We start from the raw sequence: 10,688 nt of genomic DNA, 5'->3' as shown, positions 1-10,688 counted from the left end.
ACCCCCCCCCCCCAGCGGATGAGGTGGAAAATACACTTGAGGAAAGGAGAGGAGGATTTTCAAACGTACCCGTTCAGGTCGTGGGCCTTCCACGGCTGTCTCTCCGTATCTGCTGAGGTGCGAGCACCAGGCATCCTGCTTGCTCGGGAGCAAGCCAAAACCTCCGCGATCTCCATTCCCTCAAGACCGAGAGTGACAAAGGCCCAGGGCCAACCCCGATCTTATGCCCAGCTGTGTCTACCTCAGCGCCGACGACGCTTTGTGACATCAATGGCGGTGGGCGATGTCACAATAGAAAAGGCAGCACCACGTTTCGAGGCAAAGTCCAACCTGACAGGGAGCAGGTTTTGCACTCCTCTCCGCAAGGGAAGAAAGCCTACAAAACCAGAACGTCTCCGACGAAGCGGGCAGCTCTTTGCATTCCCACTGAAGAGTGATAGATTTGGGAGCTACAAGAAACCTTTCCTAGCTGCTGCCTTTGACACTCTGTACAAGGAAGGCCTTCTGAGGGCCTGAAGCCAGGCACCAAGTACATTCCGTCTTTGTCTCGCGGGGGCTCAGGTTCATCTTGGTGGCTCTTTTCTTGCAGCCTGAGAAAGGCAAGGGGCCATAGGGGCACAAGGGGCGGGTGCCTTGCATGTTCATCTCTAGTTGTTGCCATAGGCACCGTGCTCTGCATTCCAGGGGACAGTAGGCATGTGTAGAGGAGAGGAAGGGAGCGCACGCCTCTCTGAGCCTGTTTGCTGCTACAAACGCTCTTCAGAGGCTGGAGTCCTCCCCTCTTTCCTAGTAACAGATACCTTACGTTTTGCTTTTCTCCCCGAACAAACTACTAACAGAGTTGGCGAAAGCATGCTACCTTATCCCCAAAAGGACAAAAGGAAGCCTGTCCAATCACAGATGAAAGGCGAGAGCTAGACTGTACAAAGAAATGGCTCTGCCAGAGTGGATGCTGTGTTGGATGACAGCCAGGTTTATGAGACGACACACGCGCATCCCCCCGCACGCCAGGCGGGAATGTCACTGCCCTAGACTTCCAAGGGGAAGCTCCTCTCCTGTCGTCTCTCCTCCCCTCCTGTCATGTCCCCTCCCCTCCCCTCCCCTCCCCTCCCCTCCCCTCCCCTCCCCCCCCCGCTTTTCCCTTCTCCCCCTCGCTGAGCAGGTCCAGACCCCATGAACAGACCGAGGGACGGCAGAGCTGTGCACACAGCTTGCGCTGCTGAGAGAACAGCTCCAGGTGTAATGGCCCTTCTTGAAGGCCGTCTCTCCGCAGGCCCAGTGTCCCGGCTGCCTGAGGAGTGAGCTGTGAGGGGGGGGCGGGGCCAGCAGGCGCAGGGTGGCTCTGTGAGGAGAGGCCCGGGCTGCCTGTGCCCGCCCAGCAACAGCCACACCATTGGCCACGGCTGAGCCAATCAGCGGAGCCGGTGCTGGCCTGTCACGACTGGCCTGGGGCAGGGGGCACGAAGGCGAGGGGCCTGAGGAGAAACAGGGGAGAGACGGGCCGGAGGCAGCCGGGGTGAGGAGGGGGGGACGACCCTAGCCAGGGTCAGTCCGCCCTGAGCCAGAGTGCAGTTCTCTGAGCTGGGGTGAGGTGGAAGAGACGGGAAGACAATTAATCGAGTGGAGGCGATGGAAGAAGGTACAGTGTATGCGGCACCCGGGATTAACTGACACCCTCAGTTTCGTACCTGGATCAGTACTGTACTTGCACATGGACTAAGCCCCAGTTCAGAGCAGAAATTGTTGTTACTAAGCCCGGGCGCCAGAGCGCTGTTCCTGCTCTCTCCTCCCGGTGCGACCCAAGCGCACGACTGCCCTGCCCGCTCCTGCCCTGGTGCTTCGGGAACTCGGGGGTGAAAAGGAAAGACAGAGGCGTGTAGTTACGGGATCTCTTGAGGTGTCCTGGGTTTGCTTTGCTAATCACTTCTCTAATGTTTCCTGGCCTGTTCACTAGATATGTGCACAGGGGAGGCAAATGAGGCCGTGAACTAAGTTTCCAATTAAGGGTTTCCTTCTTACAAGAAAACATGCTTCCATCTTCTCATAGGAAACAGCCTGAAAGATAGAAGCTGCAGCAGCATGTGCCTCTCGTGAAAATAATAGGTAACAAGTGATGGCTGTATTCAGTTGATGCCCAGTTGCTTCCTGCGTAAGAAAACTGTACCTTAAGGTCATCTTTTGTGTATAGGCAGGGCCTTGCTAATGTTACTGTGTAGGCAGCAAGTATGTGGATGTCAGGCTTTCTGCATATTTGTGACTGATCTTTCTTTTTCTTCTAATAAAGGAAATCTTGCTATATACTCCTGAAGTCTCCGATAAGCTCGTGGGTCGAGAGAAGGACAGGGAGCTCTCTTACCACTTAGCGTCACAGGCAAAACAGACTCAAACCCGGCTTGGTGAAAATTAGTGGAATTTATTGCCAGATGAAACTGACACCTTTCCCCCGTCTTTGGGAGGATCACCGTGCACCCTGACTCGATACAGGCAGGTGTAGTCTGGGTGGCCCCAGTTGCTCAGCACTTGCAGCCTTATGTAATTCACGAACCCGGAGAGCTCATTCTGAAATGAGAAGAAGAAATGAGTTGCCTTTTCCTCTCCGGCATTTGACTCCTGACAGAGTAGTGCCGCAGTGACGGACTTGTTCAACAGCTTACTTCCGGCTGGCCTGCGAGGTCTTTTGACCTATCGCGGTCAAGACGTTCTTGTCCTGCTCTACCTCACTTGCCGATAAGAATAGTAAAGGAAGAAGCAGGTACCAGAAGCTTCAGCAAATAGCTTGGCAAGGCCTTCTTGCCGGCTTTGAGGCACATGCTTCCACAGTCAGACGAGCCAGTGGTGTTAGTATAAAGTCCTGTTGCCTTCTCTAGAAAGCCACTGAAACAGAATGGCCTCCCTGGCACTACTCGCTACCAGCAACAACAGAATCCTCAGAAAGCCCAGTATTTCTAGTCTTGAACTAGCAGGCCAGCAGCAGTGCATGCTACAGGATGTGGCCACTTGTACGCACTTGGAGTCCAGAGAGTCAAGCTGTTTTCAGCTTCAAGTGCGGCGGCTGTAAGTGCTGAAGCTTCAACCGAAAACGAAAGAGAAGAAGAATGGCAGTCCAGGCACGCGCCGTTGGGAAGTTAAAGCAGAAGAAAGGCCAGCGTGGCACGCGCTCAAGGAGAGGGCTGCCTATAGCCCTTTGGCAGGGAAGCTTCTCCCCGGCTAACCGCATTTCTCCTCCTCTCCTACAATTCTCCTCCCTCTTTGTCCCCATACCTTCAGCTGGAAGGTCTGACTGGGATTCAGCACCGCCTGGAAAGTGAACTGTCCCAGGAACGTTCCCTGCTCCTCATGTTCTTCCTTCAGGCCCTAGAGAGAGACGGGGGTGGAGAAAACAAGAGCGCCTGGTACACCGTAGGAAGACTTCACTTCAGTCCATGACGTACTGGTTTATTTCAGCTACGTAGTCCGAGGAAGATGAGCGCAAGGAGAAGACAAGGAGCTGCAGCCAGGTAGCATGCCACGCTTGCCTACTCAACGCGTCTAAGCTGCCAGTCAGAAAAGGCGCAGACGTTCCCAGTGAGAGGGGGGTAACCTGAGGATCACAAATGCCCACTGGGATGGGAAGCCAAGAGGGTCTAGGACCGTGCACTGTGCCAGCTCCTTTTCCCTGTGGCTCCTGGAGTTCCATCTCGCCCCAGAAGCTTCCTTTTGAGGGCTACATTGGATAAAAGAGGCATACAACTCCAAGGAGCTTGTTTCTTCTGCGAGCCCGGAGGAAGCCGCAGGCCGCTGGACTCTTTGACCCGTACTCATCCCCTGCTTAGAACTGCCCCCGCCCCCACTCTAGAGAAATCACGTACGTAGACAGCAAAGTCCTTTGGAGCTCTGGAGATGCTGTCTCCATGGAACGTTGTCCCTGAAACATGGTCCATGGTGACTGCTCTGGGAATGATTGTCACCGACAGCTTGATGAAGACGTGTCCCTGACTTCCTGGGAAGGGCCAGCAGTTTCCCGGATGATTTTCAGGCTGAAAGGAGAAAAAGAAACTACGTTGACGTGGAGAAGGGTGCCCTGGCTCTCGTTCCTGCTGGGAGCATCAGAGGATTAAGAACTGATTTGGCCAATCAGCTCTGCTCTGAACCGCAGCCACTGCCTCCGGTCGGACCCTGCGGGTACCGAACAGAGAAGCAGTCATGCGAATTGACGCGTCACCAGATCCCTTCAGCGCAGAAGCACTTCGATGGCAGGGAGCTGGGTGCGCTACTGTAGAAGCTCTCCGGCCTCTCCCGGTCCGGAGCAACTCGCCAAGAACAAGCAAGGGGTGGTGTGGCTGAAAGGCACCTGCCCAGAGCAGGTGGCGACTAAGACCCCACCTGGATGAGCCCTTCCTGTAAGGGGAAGCAATCGCTCCCTCTCATCCAGTCCCACCTCCTTCCGCTGGCACCAGCCAGCTCTTCAGCTTGTGCAGGCAGCTCAGCAGCAGTGCCAGGACGGCTTGCAAACACAACGTGGGGCCCTGCAGCAGTGCAGGCTCTCAGCACCTGCTTGTGCTCACTAAGAGCCCCGGGCGAGCTCACACTCTAGACCTCTGCAGGCACCTTTTCTGTTCTCCTTCCGTGCCATGCTGACAGTTTTCCCGGTGACTGGGAAGACAAAGACTGCAGGACCGAGCTAGCCTGTTAGAAGCTCGCGTGGAGGACCTGGGGCGCATTGGGAGAGGAACTACTCAGCAGGGAGACACAGGAGGCAAGTAGGTCCATGCAAGAAGGCGGCAGGAAAAGAAGGCTTCGAGGAGCAAAGACAAGGGTAAAGGCAACTCTCAGCAGCGTGTTTGGTTCCTCCCTCCCACCTTTGTTTTTCTGTTTCTTGGTGCTCCTACCTCAAGAATAAGCTCCGGAGACCTCACGTAATCCAGCACCGGCAGGGAAAACAACAAGACTTTTCCTTTCGTATTCTTGAAGGACGGAGAAGTCCTTGAATGAATGACAGCAGCCCCTGGAAAGTAGAACACAAGCACGATCATCGAGCAATGTCAGGAGGAACGTTGCACTGTTGACTTGAAAAAGGCTTCTAAGTAGTCATCCGTCTCCTACAGTGGGATTCCCCTCTTTCTTACTGGCATGATCCGTCTGGAGCACACAGCACGACGCTCATCGAGCTGTCGTAAGGGGCCGTGGGAAAAGACAAGAATGTGCACTAGGCTTTCTGCTCTTCAGATGTGGTCTGGCCCGTTACAGACTCTGTCAGTGGGTACATTTTTAGGGCACGAGGTGGCCCTTGACTTCTCGCCCCTTCTCTCCTGCCACTGGGCGCGTTCCAATGCCTGTCTTGTCAAGCTGGACAAGGGAGCGCTTTGGAACGGGTTTGTTAGTACAGCGTCACGGCACCTGATGATTTGAGGGCATAATCAGGCATCGGGACTCGGTTTTCTTCCAGCTTCTCCAAGACGTGATTGATTATCTCTTGAACAGCCTGGGAAGGAACACAAAGGAGAGCGCCGGTTAGAAGGAAAAGGAACGGGGCAAGCAGCTCCCCTGCACGGCCAGCCAAGGTGAACTGCGACAAGGTTAAACTCAGATGTAAGGAACGCCGGAATTGCCCGGAAACCTCCCAGGTTTGCTCTACTCTGATTGACGGGTATCAGAATGGAGGGGCTGCTCACTCCAATGCTCTGAATGCTGAAGCTGCGGGAACGGGCTTTTCCTATGGAGATGCCCCATGCCAGGCAGCACGGACAGACAAGCCTTCTGGGCCTGAGATGGGACTGGGGTAACTATGGACTGCTGAGACCATTCTTTCTTCCCGGTCCTCCCTTGAGGAGGACCCCAGATCTGGACGGAGAGGAAGGTACGACTAACACAACTGTCATTCCCGTCACGGCTCTCTCTTCCCCCATAAGGAAGTGTGGAGCGACAGGAAAAGGAGGCGTGGCAATGCACAGCACTTGTTCCAGCAGCACCAGCCTTTTGGCTAGCTATGACAGGGAACATGCCGGAGGGAGGAAAGAAACCTCTCAGTAGCGCCTTCTGCAGCATGCCCTTACCCATCCGGTAAAGCCTGGGAGCTTAGCCTGCTTCAAGGCTTCCTGGAGAGCACGCTCGGCGACATCCTTTACGCTCCATCGCAGGTGATAGAGCTCTTCCTGGAGCTTACGTAGCTGTTCTTGCAGGGTCAGGGTTTCGCTCAGCGCTTCTCCTAACTCGTCCCCTGCTGGCCTAGAAAAAGTGAGCAATGGAGAGACTGTAAGTGTTGTGGCTGGCCTCTCGGACGCCGCGGGGATGCGAGCGAGATGAGAAGCCTGGCTCTGGATGACTGGCAGGCTAACCACGTCATAAGCGGTTGGGAGAGTTAGTTCTGAAGTTCTCAGAGCTTCGGGCTGAGAAGCTGCTTCCCGGCTGCCCGGGCACATTTTGGGGAACTGCTGAACGTCTCAGATGGCCCGGAGCCATCTTTTTCCCTATCACAAGTGCCAACGTATCATCAAAGCCGTGCAAGAGCAGATTTGAAGGGGTGCGGGTGGCAGTTCCTATAGAAAATACCAACAGAAACAAGAGGTGCGCAGTTTTTTCTTTTAAAAGATGTCTCAAGGCAGGCTGCTGCAATTTAAGAGGTAGCCAACAGCGGCATAGCATGCCGATCCCGCGTATGTTTGCCCAGTCTAATCTCCCAATTCCTGCTGCGCATGCAGCTCAGACATAAACAGAGAAGGCTGCAAGACACACAAAGAGCAAGGGAACGCGGTTGCCGTTGCCAAACGCTTCTTCTCAGCAACAGCTCTCTCCCCTGTTTTGCTCTTTGTTCCCCTCCTCGAACACTGGTCCTACTGAATCACCCTGCCCCGCTCCTTTAATTCTCTCCCAGTGCTCCACAGCCTTGGCCTGCTCAGTCCTCCGGGCCACTCCCCAAAATCTCCTCCCGTCCCACTCGGATCAGAAGCAGCATTTTGCCTACAGCACGCCCCTCTCCAACAGTCCATTAAAGGGTGCTGGTTAATAGTGACTGCAGCGTTCCTCTGCCACCCTCTCGCCGCTTCCTTCCTTTTCCTTCTCTGCGTTAGGGATAGACTAGCGAGACACGATCTAAGGGAGACGGGGAGAGCTCTCCTGGACCAGGCCTAGAGCCCTCTGCCCCAGTTGCCTTTCCTGTGCTTGGTTGCCAGTATCTCGGCTCTCCGTTTTTTCCTCCCCCTCTCTCCTGCGGCTCCCTCTTCTCCTTTCTTAGCATAACATGTTCCTTGCCTCGGCTAGCCTCTTCTGCTTGCTCGAGAAAATACACTTCTGTTCTCCCTCTCCGCCTGACTGTGGCAGTTGCAAGGCTGCCCTCAGTACTTGAACCTTGCCCCCCTGCAAAGGTCTTCACGGGCAACTGCTGCCTACACTGACCTCAGCCTGAGAGAAGACTCTCTTTCCCTTGGCCTCTCCTCTCCTTCCAGGGGCCAATGCTGCTTGCAGGGGCTCCCTATTGCAGCCCAGCAATGGAAAGCAGCAGAGGTGTCTCCTAGCAGCTACTCCCAAGCATCGAGGGAGAGAAACAGATGCAGGATGGAGAAGGCTACCATTCCCCTTCTGAGGCGTTAGGAAGGTGGAGCTGCGAACAGCCCAGCCCAAGCGAAAGGGTGGACGGATGGGTGGCCCCAGTCCCCTAATGGACGTGGGGAGCTACAGCGCACCGCTTGGCAGAAGGGAAGAAGGGGTGATGGGAGAAGCTCAGGGAGCTGTGCCAGGTGAAGTTTGTGTGAGGCAGGACATAAACAATGTGCTGTTGGGGCCGAGGGGCAGAGCTCCTCTGAAGAACCGTCTAGTCAAGGGGAAATCGTTTTTACCTCCGAGTCTTCCAGTCCCCTCCAGGGAGGTGCAAGCGCTCCTGGAACGACAATTAAGGGAACAGTCATTCCAGACAGAAACAGACCTTCTGCAGAAACAAAGGCAGCGCACAACAACAGTCTCTGTACAGCCACGGGAAACAAGGAGTTGCAGACACCATGCCTGTTTGTGCTCGGCTGCTCCGCTAGCGTACACTGCGGAAACGCCGCTGTGGACCGGCAGGCAAGACAGAAGACAACTCACACTGGGCATTGTCTTCTTCCAGAAAGCTTCCCCTCTTTGACTTGGGCACGGCTTCCAGTTAAACATCATCTTTCCTACAAAGCCTTCTACCATTTGTCGGGCCTTCATTCGATAGGTCAAGAGGTGCATGCCACCTCTTTTACGTATTCGGTCCAGTTGACCTTCACCTGAATGACCTGCCAGGGTGGCTACTGTACCTAGCCCTAGCCACGGGCTTTAAATGAGTGGCACTTTATGCCCTGGAGTTACGCTGGCAGAGCCAGTCTTGATCTGAAGAAACCTAAATGTCACCTGCTGTTGGAGAGGCTGAATACAGGAGGAGATGTAGGCGTGGCATACTGCTGCAGTCCTCCTCCAGAGGCTTTGTTCGCCAAGCTGTCCCACGCGGTAAACACCTGTCAGACATACACCAAAGTTCTCCCTACACTAAGAACTTGGTCTAAGAACTTGGGCTTATGCCTCGGGCTGCCCGCTCCCCTTTGCGTGTCTCTCCCAGGTGCCATAGTGGTCTCTCCTCTTGTAGTCTTTGCAAGAGGTCATGATGGCGTGGGGGCTCCTCAACAGACGGACATTCCCTCCCCTGGAATATGCTCCTTGTCCTGCAGAAGCTGCTCAGTCGCCTGGGGCAGGCGAGGTTAGCCACTGCCTCTCCCACAGCTCAAGAGAACTGGCTTAGCCCTCCTGGGGAAGGCAAGTCACCCCTTCCTCGCCCCCACACCCGTTCCTCTGAAGCAGGGGGACTGGCACACCTCTCTTGGGGACTTTCTGCTCTTAGCTGGGCTCCTCTGGTCGCAGCAGGGGAAACGGACCAGGGCAGAATGGAGCCCTCCTAAATGGGGACCTCCTGAAGCACCAACCTCAGGTCTGAGCTCTACAGAGACTCACCGAAAGAGAACAGACTGACAAGCAGCGCCAGGGTCACCGTCTTCAGAGCCTTCGTTTTCCTGCGGAGCAGCAAGGAGGAAAAGGATGGTGAAGCTGGCGGTACCCGTGCAGTTCAGCAGCAGACTCGAGAGCAGCAGTAGGGACTGCAGGTCTTGAACCTGGCGTTCCCGGCGGGAGGATTGGCTTGGTCTCGCACAAGCCCGAGTCAGTGGTGGAGTTGTCACCAACTGCACCCGTGGGGCCCTTGGTACGGCAGCGATTGGCACTGTTTCGTTAGGGATGAAGGGCTCCAGATTGACTCTGGACTAGGAGGAGGAGTTGCAGCAAAAGCTGCGGCCATACTTCACGCCTGTGGAGGTGGAGAGGGATTCTTTGGAAATGGAAGGGACATAACGAACGTCTGTTTCTCCCGCCCACCATCCGATCGGTACTTGTGCTGATGCTGTTCTCCACGCCCTCTCAAGAAAAGGTTCAGCCTGTACCCCTACAGTTCAACAGCCTGCAAGGCAGCAGGGGTTGTGAGTGTCCCCTCTAGCAGCATTTCTTTAGCAGCCGGCTTATCACTGGCCCTTTTCTTGGCATAAATGCACACAAATGCAGACTGGGGAAAGAGGGAGGGAGGGAGGGTTGAATGTAAAGGCGTGCTCGTAATCCGTGGGGAACCAAGGAGACGCCAAAGAAACACCCTGGTGGGTAGGCCCTGCTCCCCTGAAGCCTGATCTGCCAAGAGACAGCACACACGGCTCTGCAAGATGGAAACGCCTCCTGCCTGGTCTAGGAGGCTCTCGAAAGGCTTACAGTGTACACTTCATCAGGAATAAACAGACCCCTTTCGTTTTACTAGAAAACTTCTTGCACCCCTCAGAGGATCTTGTGCTGCTTTTCCTAAGGCAAGACCACTGGTGAGGAGCTGACCAGGTTTCCAAAGGAAACCTCATCTGTCAGGAACACAAGTCAAATCCACTGCCAACAGAGGAAACATTGGTGTCCTTCTGGTTTGGGTCGAAAGGAAAACCAGGAAAGCTCAGGGACATAACCCGTGCTGCAGAGCGCAATACAGGACTGTGCTAAGCTCTCGCAATTACTACGGCAGCATGTATCTGGGCAACCGCTTGGGACTCCCTCCGTGCGATCCAAAATGGACCCGTCCCTCATTTCGCAGAGACCTCCTTTTGCTTTCTAGGCCTAGTCCTGGCATTTGGGAAGAGACCGAAGAGACTGCCGCTGCCTTCCACCACCTCCAGACTGAGCTCTCGGGCTGCCCTTGTGTTCTTCCCCTGTCCACCCCCCACCCCCCCCCCCCCAGCGGATGAGGTGGAAAATACACTTGAGGAAAGGAGAGGAGGATTTTTCAAACGTACCCGTTCAGGTCGTGGGCCTTCCACGGCTGTCTCTCCGTATCTGCTGAGGTGCGAGCACCAGGCATCCTGCTTGCTCGGGAGCAAGCCAAAACCTCCGCGATCTCCATTCCCTCAAGACCGAGAGTGACAAAGGCCCAGGGCCAACCCCGATCTTATGCCCAGCTGTGTCTACCTCAGCGCCGACGACGCTTTGTGACATCAATGGCGGTGGGCGATGTCACAATAGAAAAGGCAGCACCACGTTTCGAGGCAAAGTCCAACCTGACAGGGAGCAGGTTTTGCACTCCTCTCCGCAAGGGAAGAAAGCCTACAAAACCAGAACGTCTCCGACGAAGGGGGCAGCTCTTTGCATTCCCACTGAAGAGTGATAGATTTGGGAGCTACAAG

At 55.1% G+C, this 10,688-nt stretch overlaps 1 protein-coding gene across 1 annotated transcript; it reads right to left on the bottom strand.

The window, feature by feature from the left end:
* Positions 1-465: 465 nt before the first annotated feature.
* On the bottom strand, positions 466-10,408 carry LOC140645868 (SUN domain-containing protein 3-like). The gene is made up of 12 exons (XM_072849346.1): positions 10,302-10,408; positions 8,941-8,999; positions 8,056-8,252; positions 7,812-7,852; positions 6,033-6,204; positions 5,377-5,461; positions 4,869-4,984; positions 3,849-4,016; positions 3,262-3,354; positions 2,421-2,559; positions 1,392-1,475; positions 466-590 (listed from the first exon to the last, which is right to left on the bottom strand). Exons 1-12 carry the CDS (start codon positions 10,406-10,408, stop codon positions 466-468), a joined length of 1,386 nt encoding a protein of 461 aa, XP_072705447.1.
* Between the last annotated feature and the right edge of the window lie 280 nt (positions 10,409-10,688).

The sequence above is a fragment of the Ciconia boyciana genome, unplaced genomic scaffold (assembly GCF_034638445.1).
Source record: "Ciconia boyciana unplaced genomic scaffold, ASM3463844v1 HiC_scaffold_40, whole genome shotgun sequence".
NCBI lineage: Eukaryota > Metazoa > Chordata > Aves > Ciconiiformes > Ciconiidae > Ciconia > Ciconia boyciana.
The sequence above is the reverse complement of the archived record's forward strand: the minus strand, read 5'-3'. Positions and strand labels throughout refer to the sequence as shown.